Source organism: Artemia franciscana, chromosome 21, assembly GCF_032884065.1.
Source record: "Artemia franciscana chromosome 21, ASM3288406v1, whole genome shotgun sequence".
Lineage (NCBI taxonomy): Eukaryota > Metazoa > Arthropoda > Branchiopoda > Anostraca > Artemiidae > Artemia > Artemia franciscana.
In genome coordinates, this window is record NC_088883.1 from 2,080,151 (window position 1) to 2,103,269 (window position 23,119).

Consider the following 23,119-nt stretch of genomic DNA (forward strand, 5'->3'; position numbering starts at 1 on the left):
AAAACTAGAAAAAATGAGGTATTTATAACTTACGAACGGGTGATCAGATCTTAGTCAAAATTGTTATATAGAAGAATCTTAAGTCTCAGATGCTCCATTTTTAATTCGAATCGGATCCGGGGACAGAGAGGGTTGGAGGGGGGAAACAGAAATCTTGGAAACCGGAAACCTTGAAAACCCTTAGAGTGGAGAGATCGGGATGAAACTTGATGGGAAGAATAAGCACAAGTTATAGATACGAGATTGACATAATTGGTACAATTCCGTTCTCTTTGAGGGAGCTGGGTGTTGCTAATTTGGAAAAATCAGAAAAACTGAGGTATTTTTAACTTAAGAATGGGTGACCCGATCTTAATGAAATTTGATATTTAGAAGGCACTCATGTCTCAGAGCTCTTATTTCAAATTCCGACCAGATCTTTTGACACTGGAGGGAGTTGGAGGGGGAAACTGGAAATCTTGGAAAACGCTTATAAATGTCATAGATACGTGATTGACGTAACCGGACTGGCCTAAAATCCTGAAAAACGCTTAGAGTGGAGGGATCGGGATGAAACTTGGTGAGAAAAATGATCACAAGTCCTAGATACGTGATTGACATAACCGGAACGGATCCGCTCTTTTTGGGGGAGTTGGGGGAGGGTATTTATGAAAATTAGAAAAAATGAGGTATTTTTAACTTACGAAGGAGTGATCGGATCTTAATGAAATTTGATGTTTGGAAGGATATCGTGTTTCAGAGCTCTTATTTTAAATCCCGACTGGATCCGGTGAAATTACGGGGAGTTGGGAGGGACCTAAAATCTTGGAAAACGCTTAGAGTGGAGGGATCGGGATGAAACTTGGTGGTAAAAATAATAACAAGTCGTAGATACGTGATTGACGTAACTGGAATAGATCCGCTATCTATGGGGGAGTTGGGGGGGGGAGGGTTAATTCTAGAAAAAATGAGGTATTTTTAACTTATGAAATAGTGATCGGATCTTAATGAAATTTGATTTAAGGATATCGTGTTTCAGAGCTCTTATTTTAAATCCCGACTGGATCCAGTGACACTGCAAGGAGTTGTGGGGGGGGGGGGCTAAAATCTTGGAAAACGCTTAGAGTGGAGGGATCGGGATGAAACTTGGTGGGAAAAATAAGAACAAGTCCTAGATACGTAATTGACATAACCGGAACGGATCCACTCTCTTTGGGAGAGTTGGGGGGAGGAGGTTGATTCTAAAAAGTTAGAAAAATGAGGTATTTTTAACTTACGAAGGAGTGATCGGATCTTAATGAAATTTCATATTTAGAAGGACCTCGTAACTCAGATCTCTTATTTTAAATCCCGAGCAGATCCAGTGTCATTGGGGGGGGGGGGCGGAAATCTTGGAAAACGGTTCAAGCGGAGAGATCAGGATAAAACTTTGTGGGAAGAATAAGCACATGTCCAAGATATGTGACGGAAATGACCGGACAGCATCCGCTCGCTTGTTGGAGGGGGGGGGGAGTAATTAGGAAAAATTAGAAAAAATGAGGTATTTGTAGCTTACGAACGGGTGATCAGATCTTAATGAAATTTGATCTTTAGAAGGATCTTGTGCTTTAGAGCTCTCATTTTAAATCCCGACCAGATCTGATGAGACTGGGGGGAGCTGGAGGGGGAAACCGGAAATCTAGGAAATCTGATATCTTGGAGGAAATCTTGGAGGAAATCTGATAATCTGGAAATCTGATATAGCGGAGAGGTCGAGATGAAACTTGATGGGAAGAATAAGCACAAGTTATAGATATGTGATTGGCATAATTGGAACGGTTACGTTCTCTTTAGGGGAGCTGGGAGTTGTTAATTACGAAAAATTAGAAAAATTGAGGTATTTTAACTTAAGAACGGGTGACCGGATCTTAATGAAATTTGATATTGCGAAGGAACTCATGTCTCAGAGCTCTTATTTCAAATTCCGACCAGATCTGTTTACATTAAAGGGGGTTGGAGGGGGAATCCGGAAATCTTGGAAAACTCTTATAAATGTCGTAGATACGTGATTGACGTAACCGGACTGAATCCGCTCTCTTTCGGGGAGTTAGGGGGTGAGGTTCACTGCTTTGGCGAGTTTGGTGCTTCTGGACGTGCTAGGACAATGAAAATTGGTTGGCGTGTCAGGGAGCTGTACAAATAGTCTTTATAAAGTTGTTTTCCCCGATTCGACCATCTGGGGGGCTGAAGGGAGAGGAAAAATTAGAAAAATTGAGGTATTTTTAACTTACGACTGGTTGATCGGATCTTAATGAATTTTGATACATAGAAGGACCTCGTGACTCAGAGCTCTTATTTTGAATCGCAACCGGCATTGAGCTTCTGATTTTCCTTTTAAATTAATCTATTGATTCTTAGAATTTTGCCAGAGCTCATACCATATGAGTTCTTGGCTCTTGGCTCTGCCGACCTCGTCACAAGTGCCATATGAGCTCTTAGCTCTTGTTTAGTTGTCGTTCTCTTTTTATGACTTTTTTTTGTTATATTGTTTTTATGACCCCAAAATGTGATTTTGGCCCTTCGGGGCTTGTGATAGAAATTTTTTTGAAATCAATATCTTATCTTACCATAGCAATAAAATGCTTAGCATAACGGTAAAATAGGACACTGATTTTTTTTTTTTTTTTTTTTGAAATATAGAGAACAGATTCCAAAAAGGAATTATGAAAAACACATGCGGCGTAAACACGGAGTTATAGAGCCTTCCTGACGTATATTTGTTTAATTGTCCTTTAATTTTTCCCAGTAGACCCTAATATTTTTCTTGGAGTTTATTTTTAACTCATTACTAGTAAGAATGCATCTTGCTCTTATCAATGAGCAAAAAGAACACCCAATTCAGAGAGTCAGATCTAGGAATAGCCAGCGAGGTTTTTAAGGGACTTTGATTGTGCCTTTTCATTCGGGTTTGCGTTCATAAACTCTGCCTTTGACGCTTCAATAGCAAGGCTAATTTTGGACAAACTAGCGTGAAGAGCCATGACAGCTCTTTCCATTGAGGAAAGGTTTTCAGCAGGAAGGAGTATGTTTTCTGCATAAGATTGGGGACTAATAACAATATGGGTATCAATAACATAGGGTGGGATGTTTCTCGTCGCTGTTCTAAGTGCGTTGTTTAACATTAATGGGCTTCAGACTGAGCTTTGCTTTACCTCACGCTTCACGGAAACTAAATTAAAAAAAAATTTCAACTGAAAGTAAGGAGCAACATTAAAACTTAAAACGAATTGGAATTGGATTCTGAATTTATAACGAGCAAAAAATTGAACGAATAAGAAATAATTCAACCAAAGAAGACGACGGGCTTTAGCAACTTCATATTAAGAAAACATAATTCGCCATCTAGTTTGAAGGTATTATCTCAATAGATGTCAGTTAGGAATGTTGTGTCGAAAACGCTGAATACGATTCGCTGAATAATACCAAATTCAGCGATCTCTTTGAATTCTCTTCTTTTTTGTATGAGGGTGGGTCAGAGTAACCGTGCATTGTCAGTCTAATTGACATATGCTGATATTAATTCCTTAAAGCTTTGACAATTTTTATGTCAAATTATGTTCTGGTCTTGAGAAGCAAGGGGGGTTATCAGCCCTACTCATGTTAATTTTTGCACGTTTTGCAATTGACTCGGTTATTTATTGTATTATATAAACAAACAAAATCTGTTTAAAATATTTCAAATTTTTTAATTTTAAAACATTAAAAATTATCAAAACTTTAAGGAATATATATCAGTATATGTATCCTAGACTAACAATCCACAGTCATTTTTTTCAGTAAAGTGCAAATTAAGTTCTGTTCTTGAGAAGGTATGGGGGTTGTCAAAGATATAATTTCCAGACCTTTCAACTACACTGAACAAAATGGCTATCTCAAAGTTTTGATTAGATATGTTTTGGGAATTGATTGTCGTGGGAGGGAGGGCTTCTTGCCCTCCAATCAATTTTAACTTATAAAAAGGGCACTAGTCCTCTCAATTTCCAATCGAAAGAGCCCTTTTCAAAGTTTTTTCGAAAACGAATGGCCATCTCAAAATTTATATCAGACGCACTACGGGAAAATACGAGGTTTTGAGGGGCAGGTGTTATGCCCCCCCCCTCCTCAGACCACTCTAAATCTTAAAAAGTGCACTAGAACTTCTGATTACCAATACAACGAGCCCCTTCAAAGTCTATACTATCACTCTTTTTATATATACCTCGTATGCCCCCAGGACATAACTTACCGTGCCCTGAGGGCTTTGGGGGGGGGGAAGTTATCCTTGAAGACATAATTTCGGTCCTTTCAATTACGCTGAATAAAATGGCTATCTCAAAATTTTGATTGGATGTGTTTGGGGAAATGGTGGACGATAGAGGGGTGTTAGTTGCCCTCCAATCACTTTCTACTAATAAAAAAGACAATGACCATTTCAATTTCCAATCCAATGAGCTCTTTTCGAAGTTTCTACGACAACAAGTGGTCATCTCAAAATTTCTATCAGATGCATTACGGAAAAATACGAGGTTTCGAGGAGATGGGGTTATCCACCCTCAGATCACTCTGAATCTCAAAAAGGGCACTTAAACTTCTGATTAGCAATCCAATCAGCTCCCCTCCCAAAGTTTATACGATCAACTTTTCTAAATAAACCTTAAATCCTCCTAGGGCATAACTTACCACCCTTGCCCTGAGGGCTGTGGGGGGGGGGTGTCATTCCCAAAGACATAATTTCCGGATCTTTCAACTACGTTGAATAAAATGGATATCTCAAAATTTCGATTAAATGTGTTTGGGGAAATGGCGGGTGACTTTGTTGCTTATTATTCTCTAGTAGAGAATGATAAAAAAAAAGTAAAGAATATGGCACTGAACTTTAAAGTCCCCACCGGTGGTGCTGATCTACGTTTTATGGCCTTTCTCCCCAGATGTCCGATTGGGGGTTGGGTGCCAGCCACTCTTTGCTTTCCAACACCCTTCCTGTTTAACCTTCCCACATTCTCCAAGTACCCATTTAGAGCTGGGCAACTCTGGCTGAGCTTCTAGAGTTACACCTCAGTTCCAAACCAAAAAACCAGCGACACCAAGACTTAATCCCCTCTCCTCACGGATGAAGGATTTAGAGTCTAGCGTGCTGACAACTCAAGAAATGATTTTAAAAAACTTTAGCGTTCTAGGAACTAGTAAAAAATGATTACCGAAAATTATGAGAACTAATTTAAAATAACCAAAAATGCTTACACATATTATTCCTAATGGTGCTTGAAATTACTTATAGCGCACTACTACTGTGAAATACATATAGGTATAAAAAAAGAAAAAAAAACATGTTTATAGAACCCACTATATTTATAGTGGGCTGTATATTTATCTATCAGGCAAGTATGGTGGAGGAGCGAGAAGAAAAGTTTTATTGATGAGGTAAGTCACTTTCTTTCAGAAATAAATAAGTACTTTCTGCTTGCAAGTAATAAAGCAAAATGTGTTATTTTAAGGGCCTCTTAACGATCTAAAAATAATTTTTTTTTAAAGAAGATGATTAGTATACTTGGAATAAGCATCGAACAACATACGAAATAGTGTGCTCCCCTTCGAATTTTAGCCGAATATTTGAAAAAAAAAAAAATCAAATTTAAAATCGCGAAAATTACAAAAGCCAATAAAAAATCATTATTTGGCTTGTACTATATACCAAGATGCATGCGGTTTGAAAGAGAAAACTTTAAACAATAGATGACATAATTTGATCAGCTTATCAAGAGCTATCGACTGCCATCGAAAAAAAAATATTTGTCCTAGTTCAAAAGTTGACTTTTTTGCCGTAGGCCAAGTCATCACTTAGAAAGGAGCGAAGGATAAACTCTGATTTCTTTAGCAATGAGAGAACTTTTAAAGTTTAAAAGGTACATCTGATACCATTTTTCTGTCGCAATTCCAAGTGCGAAAAACCAAATGATAAACTCAGTTGAAATCACGAACATAAATGGGTAGAAACAATAGATGGTAGCACTTTCGGACCCGCGGGAAAATGCCACTTTTTTGTTTCTGTAAATTTTTCTATTTATCACTCAAAGAAGATATATTGGCTGTGGGGCCGGGTAACTGTCGCATATATTTAACACTTATAGATCTTAATCCATCTTCAATTTGAAAGTGGTACCTGCCTGCTTGAACGGAGCTTTCCACTCGAAAGCAAAAACATGGTTTGATGAAACGAAAGCTTGACTGCACAACTCCAGATAGTTCTCTCTGACATAGGCTACAAAATCCCACTTCACTTCACACACTATAGGCTCTGGCTCAAGGACAAGCAAAAACCATAAGTGCTGCTCTCGCAACACAATGAAATAAACTATAATAACAGACCGCTTTAAATTAAGGTGTGGTAACCTGTCCAATTAAGCAGAAATTAATTTAATATGAAACAAAATATTTATCCCACAAAATAAAATCTTGGATTTTGGAAATACCACTTTATTAAGATATGAAGTGAAACTTAACCAATAAATTACCACAGATCTTGGAAAACTATCCTTGAATGTGGGCATAGGAAAACAAAAATACCAGGAAAATGATTTTTTGAAACATGTATATATAAAAGGAGAATAGAGGAAAACATACAATAAAGGAGACAAACCTCCTCATCTGAAATAAAAAGTTCGTCAATAAGTGGGTCTAATTCCGGTCTGTCTGAGGGGTCAACATCACTAGGATCTCCGTAAAGGCCGGGAGCCCAAAGGAGGAAGAAGCGACACACTGACTCCACTCTGAAACAAAATTAGAATTTAAATATCGATAACATACACATAACATCAAATGTACGCACTAAAAAAAAAAAAAAGAAAAAAAAAACATAGTGCGGGTTATAAATAAATACAAGTAGAGATGTGCCACTATGTAATTAAATTTTACTTTACTCTGATTCATTAAATATCAATAATTGCTCTTTAGCTCAGTCATCAACAAGTGAACATCAAATAAAACGGATCCATATCATATGCTTATTTTTTGTTTTGCTTTTGTTTAGGCCACGGCACTTCGTATCGAAAGATTTGTTGTAGAAACTTCGAAAAGGGCTCATTCGACTGGAAATTGAAAAAGCTAATGCCCTTTTTAATAGTCGAAAGTGATTGGTGGGCAACTAACCCACCTCCCACGCCCACCATTACCTCCAACACATTTAATCAAAGATTTGAGATAGCCATTTCGCTAAACGTCGTTGAAAGATCCTCAAATTATGTCTTTGAGAATGACCCCCCTCCACATCCCTCAGGGCAAGGGTTGTAAGTTGTACCCTGGGGGCATTTCAGGTTTATATAGAAAGGGTGATCGTATAAACTTCGGAGGGGACTCATTGGATTGCTAATCAGAAGTTTTAGAGACCTTTTCGAGATTCAGAGTGATCAGAGGGTGGATGCCCCCCCCCCCAACACACCTCGTATTTTCCAGGCATTTCACCTCCCACGCCCACCATTTCTTCCAACACATTTAATCAAAGATTTGAGATAGCCGTTTCATTAAACGTAGTTGAAAGATCCTCAAGTTATGTCTTTGAGAATGACCCCCCCTCCACATCCCTCAGGGCAAGGGTTGTAAGTTGTGCCCTAGGGGCATTTCAGGTTTATATAGAAAGGGTGATCGTATAAACTTCTGAGGGGACTCATTGGATTGCTAATCGGAAGTTTTAGAGCCCTTTTTGAGATTCAGAGTGATCGGGTGGATGCCCCCCCCCCAACACACCTCGTATTTTCCAGGCATTTCGACCAGGTCACTTCGTATCTGGGTGAGTTGTGGGGAAGGAGTTGTGCTAGAAACTTTGAAAAGGGCTCTTTCGATTAGAAATTGAAAGGGCTAGTTCCCTTTTTAATAGTCAAAAGTGATTGGAGGGCAACTAACCTCTCTCCCTCACCCACGTTTCCCAGAACGCATTCAATAAAAATTTTAGGATAGCCATTTTGTTCAACGTAATTGAAAGGTGCGCAAATTAAGTCATCAAGGATGACACCCCCCCAACCCTTAGGAAAAGGGTTATAAGCTATTTCCTGGGGGCGTGTAAGGTATATATAGAAAGGGCAATCTTTTTAAGATTCAGAGTTATCAGAGGGTTGATATCCACCCCCCGAATTTTGTATTTTCCCGAAATACAAATGATAGAAAATTTGAGGTGGCAATTTGCTGTCGTAAAAACTTCGAAAAAGGCTCATTCGATTGGAAAGTGAAAGGGCTATTGTCCTTTTTATTAGTGAAAAGTGATTGAAGGGCAACAAGCCCCTCCCCCCACGCCCATCAATTGCCAAAACACATCTAACAAAAATTTTGAGATAGCCATTTTGTTCAGTGTAGTTTAAAGGTCTGGAAATTATGTCTTTGACAAAACCCTATACCTTCTCAAAACCAGAACATAATTTAAACTTGAGTGAAAAAAAAATAGCTTTCGATTGTCAATTTAGAATACATTTACTGATATACATTCCTTAAAGTTTTTATAATTTTTAAAGAGTTAAAACATTTTAAACGTATTTTGTTTATTTTAATCAAACAATAAACAAACGAGTCAAACTCAAAACGAACAAAAATTGACATGAGTAGGGTTGACAACCCCCATACCTTCTCAAGACCAGATCCTAATTTGCACTTTACTGAAAACAAAATATATTTAAAACGTTTTCACTTTTTTGTACTTGTTTTAGACGTTTTCATAGATATTTAAAGGGGGGAGTCTTACCCCTTGCACTCCAATTACAACGCGAATGTTTGGTGCCCTTTTTAAGAGTAACAAGAGATTGGAGGGGAAGCAGCCCTTCTATTCTGCCCATTCATTTTCCAAACGCTTCCAGTCCAAAATCTTGAGATAGCCATTTTGTTCAGCATAGTAGAACGGCCCAGCAACTATATCTTTAGAGATATTAGGTATGTCAAACCCCCACAATTATGCAACTGGCCCATTATGCTTTAAAACTATACATCGCTTTGAAAAAAAAAATCAAAAGGCATTGTGTTAAATGGTTGCTAATAATACACCTCAGTAAAATATCGAGAACGACTAGGGGGATTGAGTTCTAACTTTTGGGGATACTACTAGTACTACTTCTGCTCTTACAATTTAAATAAATTAAAAGAGTGTAAGTTTATCCTGGTTGTCAAAGAGCATAAATAGAATCGGGAGTGATATTAAGTTTTATTTTTCAGGTCAACTTCAGAAATATAAAATTAAATAAAAAAGTATGCTTGTGTCAGGATTAAAAACTGTTGAAAAAGTTTCTCCAACATACGAACAGCAACCCTTACTATGGATTCTTATAGAAGAAAACTGGAAAGATATACAATATTTTTTGCCATGAAAAAGACTAGGTCACTAAAAAATGAACAAAAATCTAAAAAACTAAGTTTAAAATACTTTTTCCACGAGAGAAGTTTTTCAAAGAAAATCAAAGAGCTATATTATGCCAGGAATGAGCAAAATAATGACACAAGGCAGCAAAAGTAAGACAGCAAAAGATTCAAGGGAAAGGAAAACCAGAAAAAATAGGGAGAGAAGAAACTATTTCTATTTGGATAATTATAATAATATGCCTAGACATTTCCAATAATTAAGAACTAATTAGATAATAGTGATGAAACAATCTTGGGGAATGACTAGAAAAATTACATTTGTAGCAAAATCTATCAGATAATTCATCGTGAATTAGGGGAAGGAGAACTTATCCCTGATTCTGTAGAATTACGACAACATTTACGACCTTCAAGAACATCATTGATCGTCCGTTGAGGTCTATAGAAAGACAACAACCAGAGGAGAAACTCAATTAATTTTCAGAGAAAAAGAACAGAACCCAATTATAAGGGAATTAGTAAATTTTATTGAATTGTGGAGATGTCAACTTCCTCTAAAGCTGATATCTTTCTCTTGAAATCTTGTTTTCCATTAGAGTACTAGGGATATTAAACTAAAATCATTTGTTCCACTGGACCTATTTTAGGTTTATTTCTGAGAATCATGATTTCATAAGATAATTCAGAATTACTAAATTTTTAGGGCAGAATACCACGCTGCTAATAAATAAGTAAATATAATTAGTTAAAATTAGTAAATTAGTATTAGTAAATTTTATTGAATTGTGGAGATGTCAATTTTCTGTACAACTGATATCTTTCTCTTGAAATATTGTTTTTCATTCGAGTACTAGGAATATTAAACTAAAATCATTTTGTTCCACTGGACCCATTTTAGGTTTATTTCTGAAAATCGTGATTTCATAAGATTATTCAAAAATTATTAAAATCTTAGGGCAGAATGCCACACTGATAGTAAATAAGTAAATCTAATTAGTTAAAATTAATAAATTAGTATTAGTAAATTTTATTAAATTGTGGAGATTTCAATTTTCTCTAAAGCTGATGTCTTTCTCTTGAAATCTTGTTTTTCATTAGAGCATGAGGGACATAAACTAAAATCATTTTTTCGTCACTGGACCCATTTTAGGTTTTTCTCAAAATCGTGATTTCATAAGATTATTCAAAACTTATTAGATTCTTAGGATAGAATGCATGGACGAATGTATTTAATACCTATCAATGGAAAAACAGATGGAGCACAAAAAAAAACACACAAGACACTAATCCATCTGACACAAACAAAACAGATGCATACTACTGCTGTAAAACATTGACCCACGGGTGGGTCTTGACTGATGAATTATATCGGTCAATTTGCGACAGAATTGCTTCTTCGTAGTTGGTAACACTGTACAGGCGCGTAACATACCTATTGCTCGTCCACGGTGGTAAACGCAGCAAAAACTTTGCATAGTTGTAGTACATTAAGCGTAATTTCAGTTCATCGGTAGCCGTAAAAAAGCGCCAAAATGGACTAAGGTACAGATAATGAGGCAAACCATAGCTGGATAATTGAGGCAAACAGATAGTTGAGGCCATAAACCACAACTGGGGCAACAAGCGACGCTCAAACTTCCGCCTATTTGCCACAAGAAGACCCCTCTTTATTTGCCACAAGAAGACCCCTCCTTATTTGCCACTAGAAGACCCCTCCTTATTTACCACAAGAAGACCCCTCCTTATTTGCAACAAGAAAACCCCTCCTTATTTGCCACTAGAAGACCCATCCTTATTTGCCACAAGAAGACCCCTCCTTATTTACCACAAGAAGACCCCTCCTTATTTGCCACAAGAAGACCCCTCCTTATTTGCCACTAGAAGACCCCTCCTTATTTGCCACAAGGAGACCCCTCCTTATTTGCCACTAGAAGACCCCTCCTTATTTGCCACAAGAAGACCCCTCCTTATTTACCACAAGAAGACACCCTTATTGGCCACAAGAAGACCCCTCCTTATTTGCCACTAGAAGACCCCTCCTTATTTGCCACAAGAAGACCCCTCCTTACTTGCAACTAGAAGACCCCTCCTTATTTACCACAAGAAGACTCCATCTTATTTGCCACAAGAAGACCCCTTCTTATTTACCACAAGAAGACCCCTCCTTATTTGCCACAAGAAGACCCCTCCTTATTTACCACAAGAAGACCCCTCCTTATTTGCCACAAAAAGACCCCTCCTCATTTGCCACTAGAAGACCCCTCCTTATTTGCCACAAGAAGACCCCTCCTTATTTGCCACAAGAAGACCCCTCCTTATTTGCCACTAGAAGACCCCTCCTTATTTGCCACAAGAAGACCCCTCCTTATTTGCCACAAGAAGACCCCTCCTTATTTGCCACAAGAAGACCTCTCCTTATTTGCCACAAGAAGACCCTTCCTTATTTGCCACAAGAAGACCCCTCCTTATTTGCCACAAGAAGACCCCTCCTGAAAATGACAGAGCAGTAACCGCCGTGTCTCTAGTATTGACCGTCAAATAGAGAGGCTCAGATATACAATATAATCCACAAGCTCAACAATAGAATCACCAAGTGCGATGCTCCAGCCAGCATCTGATTTCTAGTTAAAAAGCAGCACTTCAGATTTTTCAGCATTAAACTGGAGTCCATTATGGGCACTCTCTTGTTGCAAATTAATAGAACAAGCTTCCAGCCATGCAGAGACCGGTTAAGGTTCAGCACATCATCTGCATAACCAATCAAAGACAAAGCAATACCACGCAGAATACAAGTCATAAGTGACTTTGATTGTGGCCTTACAATACTGTTATTAAATATTATCGGGGACGAACTAGCACCTTGTCTTACCCCCTTCTTTACTGGGACAAGGGGATTTCCACGTGGAGAAAAAGCAGAATGACATGAGAGACTAGTACACTCTTTAGCTAGTAGAGGGAGCATAAGTTCCACTTTAAGATTTCCATACATGTCAGCCAGCGGGGCTAGGATGCAGGGATCAACACCGGCAAGACCCTAGTCAAATATATTCTCCTCGTGGAGAAGCGAATCAAATACACTGATAACAAATAAGTAAATCTAATTAGTAAAATTAGTCAAATCGTGATTTCATAAGATTATTCAAAATTATTAAATTCTTAGGGTAGAATGAATGAATGAATGTATTATTCAAAAATATTACATTTTTAGGGCAGAATGCCAACTGATAAAAAATAAGTAAATCTAATTAGTTATATTTGACGATTGTTTTCGTTCGTAAAAATTCTACACCAATAATTTGCTGACTCCTAGAGACAACTAGGCCTACATTTTCGCAGGAAATCTACACCTTCTTGAGCGTCGAATGTCTTAGCTTGTTTTTTATTGATTTTTACCCCCTCTTTTTGGCCCCTGTTTCAACTAAAAACTGCACAACTGCACATGGAGTTTTTTTTTAAATTAAAAATCAAATAAAAAATAATAATATAATTAATTGTTTATATATCTAGATTTCATTTTCAAAGTTCTCTGTACGAGAAACATAGTTAATTACGGAAGGGGTAAAATTCGAGGAGTGTCAGGGGAGGGTTTAGGGGTTTGAATTAATACAGACTTAATAAAGAATCCAAGGACAAATAAAGTTTTGAATATAAAATGTCGAAACATTAAAACTTAGTAATAAAAATAAACTTTCAAAAACTGTTTCGTAAGAAACTTTGGTGATAGATAAGTTCAGAGAAGTCAGGTAGACTACCGAACTCAGCGTAAAAGCTGAATTACAAAAACAATAAAGTATAATTCATCCTGGCGATCTAAAAATAAAGAAAAAAGAGCGGGGGGGCAGGGGAGAAAGAAAAGAAGAGAGAAAGAGAAGAGAGAGAGAGAGAGAGAGAGAGAGAGAGAGAGAGAGAAAGAGTGAGAGAGAGAGAGAGAGAAAAAGAGAAGAAAGGGGAGTGAGGGAAACGTACTTATCAGAGGATACGGCAAACCAATATTCAGGTTTGATGAGTTTCTTTCCATAAGATGTGATTGGAGACTTCCTCAACTTTTCAAAGTCCGTTCGGGAATTCTGGTCCACAGGTTGACCCATTTGTAAGTGAAGATACATTGGCAAGCTCTTTTGGTGACACTCAATTTTTGACATCAATTCTATAAAGCAAGGCTTTCAATTAACAATAAAGAAACGGGAAGAAGGAATTTTATACGAGTGAATTCCAAGCCTTATATCTTGAGCCCTAACCCAATGAAAAGCTTAGTGGCTCAACATCATAAGACTCAAACATACCTAAAGGTAAATCATTGATGTCCCAGAAAAAAAAAAACACTAAATACATCATCATTAGGAAATTATACTCGAGTCCCATTAAAGAAAATGAATCAGAATCATTTGTTTCAAAACAGTCTTCGTAGTCTTTTATATATATAAAAATGGTAATCGTCATTACATGGTAATGACGAATTTTATAATTGTTTAGTTCATTCAGGTTTTTTGCAAAGAGTTAATATTTGTGATTTGGTAAAATTTATCACATTTAGTTTACCTATTGCTGCTAAAAAGAGTAATATATTAACAGGATAAGCTTGTTTTGGTGTTACTTGGTTGTTCTACATTTGCTAGTTTTTTTTTCATAGGCATGTATTTTGGGGGTGATACCTGACACGGGGATGCCATGGATATTCTGTGGTAGGCACAACACTTGACTGGGTAGAAAATTTAAAGTGCCGAAACCCTATAGGCAAGTGTATTCTCCTGATGAGCCCTTGTGTTGGGTTTTTGCCTCTGAATTATTTGTCTTTACTGTTTTTATTGTCTGGTAAATGACGACTTATATTTATTGACGACATGACTGCCTGTCCATGGATTATTCTTTATGGTTGATTGTGTATGGCTATGCTGTTTGACCTATGTGGTTGTATGGATGAATAGGGTTAAGGTCTCATTCAAGTGCTGGTCTATATTGATCACTAATTTAGAAAAACAGTTTTCCCTTTTTCCTTCTATCTCTCTCTCTCTCTCTCTTTTTTTAATGTGTTTGTGCTGTTGCATTGATTATTTCTCTCTCTCTCTCTCTCTCTCTCTCTCTCTCTCTCTCTCTCTCTCTCTCTCTCTCTCTCTCTCTCTCTCTCTCTCTCTCTCTCTCTCTCTCTCTCTCTCTCTCTCTCTCTCTCTCTCTCTCTCTCTATATATATATATATATATATATATATATATATATATATATATATATATATCGAGCCAAGAAACTATATATAGATATATAGATATATAAATCGAGTAATTGAAAGTATATTTGTGAAAGTATAAAGTATATATAGTGTCTCCTATGTGCATTAGTGTACTATACTGTTCATCTGATTGCCAAGAAACTTCTCAAATTTACTGAGTACACTCTTGCGAAGGTTTTAGGCATAAAATTCCTCTTTCCCCTAGGTACTCTTAATACTTTTCACGCTGATAGAAATTGGAGACCCCCCGAACACAAATAATTGACGTTTTCTCCATTCAAATATTATACTATTAACATTTTCTGGACATTAATTATCCAACTCCAACAACACCTGACCGGTAAGTTAAGAAACCCGACATAACTTTCAATGCTTTTAAATTTAAGAATACAATCGCTATTTTACATTTGGTGAAAATTTCCAAGAGTGAATGTCACTCGGGGGAGGGGGGGGGCAATTTCATGGGGCAGAAGCTCCATGGAGGGATAATTTTCCTCGGGGGCGTGGTGTAATTTTCCGGAGGGAATTTTTCAAATTCTTTTAAATTTAAAAACACGATCGGTTAACAATACACGTGGGGGACTTATCCACGGAGAGTTAGTTTTCGCAGGAATTTTTTTTTCCAGGTGAATGTTCCATGAGTTTCCCTTCTTTTGATATCGCAGCAACGCGCAATGGGTGTGCCCCCCCCCCGGTAAATCTCTCCTGGAAAATTGTCCCCTAAAGTAAAATGGGGATCACTATGTAGGCGGGGGGAGGCATATGCATCAAAGAGTGCAATTTAATCTCAAAACATCCCAACTCTCGTTGAGCTATCACATAAATATAGAATTAGTTCTAGGAAAGGAGGGCGAGGTGGAAATTAATTTCAAATCCCTCTTGATTTCCGAGATTATTTCTGGTTTATATGTTTATTATGAAAGTAAAGATAAACAGAAACGAGCATACTTTATTCGGTACAGGAGGGGAAACCCTCCTTAACCGGCCCTCATGGTCATAGAAACTTCGGTCGATGCTTATCCGATCGAAGATTGAGATTTCCAGTACCTTTTTTAAAAGTCACAAGTGACTGGTGAGCAAACACCCCTGTCCTAGAAGCTTTCTTGATACATGGTCCTTTTGTAACCCCTTAGAACATATCAACATTTTGAGGTACCGAATTTATTAGGAATATTTAAAATACCAATAAATTTGTTCCCAAAGTTGACATAACCCCAAGAGCATCTGGAACTAGGACCGTAAGTTATGCCAACTGTCAATTCTTTACATATAGATGTTATAGTGGGAAAAAGGCGGACATGTGTGATCTTGGGAGTCTAGTGGCTTGGAACTTTCAGGGACCCTAATCTTGGTCCAAAAGATCATCAGCATTTTACTGTGGGAAGGGGAACCGGTTAGGGGCCCGGAAGTTGGCCACAAAAACATTTTTCGATCTATTTGAAACTTACAGCCGTAAGTACTTGGACCAAGGGGACTAATAAACACAAAATTATTCAAAGAATTGGTTCCTTCCTTAACAAAGGGGGCACAAAAAGTGCCAATTTTTCAGATTGGCCAAAACTTGTATTTTTTCCCCTGAAAATGGAGCCCAAAAAAGGGCCAGAAAAGCACAATAAACTTTTTCCTGTTCACTCAAAAGGAAGGAGCCCTTTCAAAAATTTTGGAGGGGAAACATTCGATTTAAAATTGAAAGTTCTTGTGTCCTTTTTTAGGCCGAAAGCTACTGAAGGGCAATCAGTCTCCCTTTTCTGCAATCCGGCTCTCCTCTAACCCCTATGATATCGAATTAAATCTGAAAATTGTTTTGCTCGATTACGTCAAGTTTTCAGTATATCAATAAATTTGTTATCCCTTTTTGATGGTATTTCTTTTCGTTGATTGTCTTTTTTTAATGCGATGCCGAATTTTCCCAGTAATAAAGAATTTAAGGGAAATAAAAACTTCTTAGAAGTATTGAAAGAAGGAGGCTTTAAATAGATTGGGAAGGAGGAGGAGCGTAAACAGCAGTTGTGACCACAGGCGGCTTGGTGTAGCAGTGAGTTTTCAGTAGTAGTAGCAGTGGTGGTAGTAGTATGCTATCATATAAGTCGTGCTATTCTTTCGTTTACTTCTTTTTTTTTTATTTTGAGTGAAAACAATGGCGTCTAAAAGGTGCATCAACTCACAAGTTTTGTTTTGATATGCGTGCGACTATCTCACAAACAAAGCCATCAGAAAACCGTTATACCATGTTTGAGGAGAGCATATGAACTATTCAGTGATTCGAAGGTTCACAGTGACAAGTTTATGGCAGCAGAGCTCATCTATCTGACATGTGCATGCAACTTACAGGGGTTGAATAAGGAAGACAAAGAAGAACAACCACTTGAAATTCGGAGTTCCTATGATATGGTGTAAGCCAAGGAACCACAATACGGACTGTTAATTCTGTTTGACAAGTGTCAAAGGTTTCTCATACAAAACTCGTGCACCTGTGAAGTATCCAGATATTCCCTCAGTTTCGAAGCCATATGATCCCGCCATCTGTCCAATACCATCACCATCTACAGAATAATCAGTTACTGAAGGGACGCTGACAGAAAGTTCTTCAACTTCAATAATTGAGACTCCAACAACCATCCTAGTGAAGATGTTCCTTTGATTGATAATGACAATCCTTGTGACACCGTACGGGTCGTGAACAAACAAATGACTAAGCTGAACTGCTAGGTTCAAGTCCGAAAGATTTAATTTCCCATCATCAGGTACAAGAGCATACCAATTTTGACAGAGAGACAAAGACATATACAAGGTCTTTTGTCAAGCATCGGGACAGAACATAGCACTAAAGCATGGCAACTGTTTATTGATTCCTCATAAGCAACTTGGATTATTATATAATAGAAACATGTATGCATCGCACACATCCAAGGTCTTTTGTCAAGCATCGGGACAGAACATAGCACTAAAGCATGGCAACTGTTTATTGATTCCTCATAAGCAACTTGGATTATTATATAATAGAAACATGTATGCATCGCACACATCCAAGGTCTTTTGTCAAGCATCGGGACAGAACATAGCACTAAAGCATGGCAACTATTTATTGATTCCTCATAAGCAACTCGGATTATTATAGAATAGAAACATGTATGCATCGCACACATCCAAGGTCTTTTGTCAAGCATCGGGACAGAACATAGCACTAAAGCATGGCAACTGTTTATTGATTCCTCATAAGCAACTTGGATTATTATATAATAGAAACATGTATGCATCGCACACATCCAAGGTCTTTTGTCAAGCATCGGGACAGAACATAGCACTAAAGCATGGCAACTATTTATTGATTCCTCATAAGCAACTTGGATTATTATATAATAGAAACATGTATGCATCGCACACATCCAAGGTCTTTTGTCAAGCATCGGGACAGAACATAGCACTAAAGCATGGCAACTATTTATTGATTCCTCATAAGCAACTCGGATTATTATAGAATAGAAACATGTATGCATCGCACACATCCAAGGTCTTTTGTCAAGCATCGGGACAGAACATAGCACTAAAGCATGGCAACTGTTTATTGATTCCTCATAAGCAACTTGGATTATTATATAATAGAAACATGTATGCATCGCACACATCCAAGGTCTTTTGTCAAGCATCGGGACAGAACATAGCACTAAAGCATGGCAACTGTTTATTGATTCCTCATAAGCAACTTGGATTATTATATAATAGAAACATGTATGCATTGCACACATCCAAGGTCTTTTGTCAAGCATCGGGACAGAACATAGCACTAAAGCATGGCAACTGTTTATTGATTCCTCATAAGCAACTTGGATTATTATATAATAGAAACATGTATGCATCGCACACATCCAAGGTCTTTTGTCAAGCATCGGGACAGAACATAGCACTAAAGCATGGCAACTATTTATTGATTCCTCATAAGCAACTTGGATTATTATATAATAGAAACATGTATGCATCACACACATCCAAGGTCTTTTGTCAAGCATCGGGACAGAACATAGCACTAAAGCATGGCAACTGTTTATTGATTCCTCATAAGCAACTTGGATTATTATATAATAGAAACATGTATGCATCGCACACATCCAAGGTCTTTTGTCAAGCATCGGGACAGAACATAGCACTAAAGCATGGCAACTATTTATTGATTCCTCATAAGCAACTTGGATTATTATATAATAGAAACATGTATGCATCGCACACATCCAAGGTCTTTTGTCAAGCATCGGGACAGAACATAGCACTAAAGCATGGCAACTGTTTATTGATTCCTCATAAGCAACTTGGATTATTATATAATAGAAACATGTATGCATCGCACACATCCAAGGTCTTTTGTCAAGCATCGGGACAGAACATAGCACTAAAGCATGGCAACTATTTATTGATTCCTCATAAGCAACTTGGATTATTATATAATAGAAACATGTATGCATCGCACACATCCAAGGTCTTTTGTCAAGCATCGGGACAGAACATAGCACTAAAGCATGGCAACTGTTTATTGATTCCTCATAAGCAACTTGGATTATTATATAATAGAAACATGTATGCATCGCACACATCCAAGGTCTTTTGTCAAGCATCGGGACAGAACATAGCACTAAAGCATGGCAACTGTTTATTGATTCCTCATAAGCAACTTGGATTATTATATAATAGAAACATGTATGCATCGCACACATCCAAGGTCTTTTGTCAAGCATCGGGACAGAACATAGCACTAAAGCATGGCAACTGTTTATTGATTCCTCATAAGCAACTTGGATTATTATATAATAGAAACATGTATGCATCGCACACATCCAAGGTCTTTTGTCAAGCATCGGGACAGAACATAGCACTAAAGCATGGCAACTGTTTATTGATTCCTCATAAGCAACTTGGATTATTATATAATAGAAACATGTATGCATTGCACACATCCAAGGTCTTTTGTCAAGCATCGGGACAGAACATAGCACTAAAGCATGGCAACTGTTTATTGATTCCTCATAAGCAACTTGGATTATTATATAATAGAAACATGTATGCATCGCACACATCCAAGGTCTTTTGTCAAGCATCGGGACAGAACATAGCACTAAAGCATGGCAACTATTTATTGATTCCTCATAAGCAACTTGGATTATTATATAATAGAAACATGTATGCATCGCACACATCCAAGGTCTTTTGTCAAGCATCGGGACAGAACATAGCACTAAAGCATGGCAACTGTTTATTGATTCCTCATAAGCAACTTGGATTATTATATAATAGAAACATGTATGCATCGCACACATCCAAGGTCTTTTGTCAAGCATCGGGACAGAACATAGCACTAAAGCATGGCAACTATTTATTGATTCCTCATAAGCAACTTGGATTATTATATAATAGAAACATGTATGCATCGCACACATCCAAGGTCTTTTGTCAAGCATCGGGACAGAACATAGCACTAAAGCATGGCAACTGTTTATTGATTCCTCATAAGCAACTTGGATTATTATATAATAGAAACATGTATGCATCGCACACATCCAAGGTCTTTTGTCAAGCATCGGGACAGAACATAGCACTAAAGCATGGCAACTATTTATTGATTCCTCATAAGCAACTTGGATTATTATATAATAGAAACATGTATGCATCGCACACATCCAAGGTCTTTTGTCAAGCATCGGGACAGAACATAGCACTAAAGCATGGCAACTGTTTATTGATTCCTCATAAGCAACTTGGATTATTATATAATAGAAACATGTATGCATCGCACACATCCAAGGTCTTTTGTCAAGCATCGGGACAGAACATAGCACTAAAGCATGGCAACTATTTATTGATTCCTCATAAGCAACTTGGATTATTATATAATAGAAACATGTATGCATCGCACACATCCAAGGTCTTTTGTCAAGCATCGGGACAGAACATAGCACTAAAGCATGGCAACTGTTTATTGATTCCTCATAAGCAACTTGGATTATTATATAATAGAAACATGTATGCATCGCACACATCCAAGGTCTTTTGTCAAGCATCGGGACAGAACATAGCACTAAAGCATGGCAACTGTTTATTGATTCCTCATAAGCAACTTGGATTATTATATAATAGAAACATGTATGCATCGCACACGTCCAAGGTCTTTTGTCAAGCATCAGGGCAGAACACTGAAGCATGGCAACTGTTTATTGATTCCTCAGAAGCAACTTTGATTATTATAGAATAGAAACATGTATGCATCGCACACATCCAAGGTCTTTTGTCAAGCATCGGGACAGAACATAGCACTAAAGCATGGCAACTGTTTATTGATTCCTCATAAGCAACTTGGATTATTATATAATAGAAACATGTATGCATCGCACACGTCCAAGGTCTTTTGTCAAGCATCAGGGCAGAACACTGAAGCATGGTGACTGGTTATTGATTCCTCAGAAGCAACTTGGAAGGCTGTATTATTACATAATGGGACAGTGTATGCATTTATACCTCTCGGGTATTCTACCCGTCTAAAAGCGACGCATGAAAGATGTCGCTACTTTAGGAAAATATTCACTATTGCGATTACAGCTGGAATACCTGTGGCGATTTAAAAATAACCACTATCCTCGAGGGAATGCTGACAGGTACACCAAGTACTGCTGCTTTATCTATAAGTGGGACAGCAGAGATAGGAAGGACCACTATATGAGAAGAAATGAAATACATCAGAGGTGAAATACAGCCAGGTAGCAAGAAGGATCTTCGTGTGAGTTGGATAAGCATGATAAAGTTATCTTACCTCCACTGTGTAGAAATCCAGGGCTAATAAAGAAAATCGTGAAGGCACTAGACAAGAACTCAGATGCTATTCGGCACCTATTCAATAACTTATCAAAGTTGAGTGATGCGAAAGTGAAAGAAGATATGTTAAAAGGTCCAACAACAAAGAAAACAATTGCAGACAGTCACTTCGTAGACTTACTCGGCAGTACTGGAAAAGACGCATGGTTGTTGTTCAAGTTTGTTGTAGCCCATTTCCTTGAAAATAATAACAATACTACAGGTACCAACAACTCACCGCAGCAACAAGCCGCCTCAGTCCAACACAGCAACGCACACTCCTTCTCCAACCCAATTTATTCACAGCCTCCCTCTTTACACCCTCCCAGGAAGTTCCTATTTCCTTTAAAACTTTCTTTATGACAATCTCCCAACCCAATCGCGGAAACTCTGTTTTCCGTTTAGCCCTAGACGGTTGGGCGAAAAGAACAATCTTTGGTAATCTGTCATCCTTCACCCATAGAACGCGCCCTAGCTCTCTCAACCTTTCTCTCACGATAGCTCTACATAGCACTATTAGAACACACTTTTTGCATAGTCTACTGTTTGAAATACGGCCAGTCAGCCATGCATCCATCTAGCAAATCTTCATCTGCATTTTGTAGTGCCAATGCTTCAGAGCCATATTGAACCACTGTCATCACAGTAGCTTCCAAGATTTTAATCTTTGTTTGTAGACTTATCTTCTTATTCTTCCAAACTTATTTTTACTGTGAAAAAAAAAAAAAAAAAAAAACACCCAGAGCCTTGGCTATTCTACTTTTGACATTTTGACTGCTCCCACCGTCTTTATACACAATACTACCAAGGTAAGTGAAGCTTTCCACCTGATCAATCTTTTCGTTACCCAGCACAACCTTTTCATCGTCGCTTATTCCTAGCCTTTGTGACTTACTCTTCTTAACATTTGTTTTCAAAATCAATCAAAATGATCCACATAAAAGGGAAAATCCAACCCTGCTTAACTCGTGATTTAATACGAAACCAGCTGCTAACTTCATTTTCTAGTTAACCGCAGCAGTGTTATTCTCGTACATAGCACTAATCACTTTAATGTATTTGTTCGGTATGCCGTACAAGGCTAAAACCTTTGTTAAAGCTCTTCTATTAACAGAATAGAACGCTTGCTCATAATCTATAAAACTGAGAACCAAAGGTATTTGATAACTCAGGCACTTCCCAATTAATAACCTAAGAATGAAAAATTGGTCGACACACCTTCTACCTTTTCTAAAACCAAACTGTTCTTCTCTTAGAACTTTGTCTACAGCATCTCTCAGTCTAAAAAGTATCATATTACTAAGTGATTTGCTACCTACAGAGACCAGACTAATGCCTCGATAATTGGCACACTCACTCTTATCACCTTTCTTTTTACATTCTTCTTTTTACAGTGGTTTGATGAAGGTTTTCCTAAAATTGCTAGGAACTTCCCCTTTTTCAAAAATCATGTTCTTAATCTTCTGTACATTCGTGCGAAGACCTTGATTGGTTGCAACATATCCTTCAAAATTCATCTCCTCGACTTATTTCCTGAGAACTTAGGTTTTGTCAGTGATGAACATGGCGAACATTTTCATCACAACATCTCGGTGATGGGGTGCCACAATCTTGACTGACTACTGATGGATGCTTCAGCCGAACATGTCAATGCTCAGAAGAAACTCAAGTCAACAGCCAGTACATTCAAGCTAATCTTAAACTAAATGCTGCTCCATAGTTTATATTAAT

General features: G+C 37.7%; 1 protein-coding gene across 1 annotated transcript in view; it reads right to left on the minus strand.

Annotated features, from left to right (window-relative positions):
* LOC136040585 (nuclear receptor coactivator 7-like) overlaps positions 1–23,119 on the minus strand; it is a 254,488-nt gene that overhangs the window by 49,803 nt on the left and 181,566 nt on the right. The window contains exons 10-11 of the mRNA XM_065724830.1: positions 13,297–13,477; positions 6,635–6,764 (exon numbers count right to left, since the gene is read on the minus strand). Coding sequence (XP_065580902.1) covers positions 6,635–6,764; positions 13,297–13,477 — 311 coding nt within the window. The remainder of the gene's footprint in view (positions 1–6,634; positions 6,765–13,296; positions 13,478–23,119) is intronic.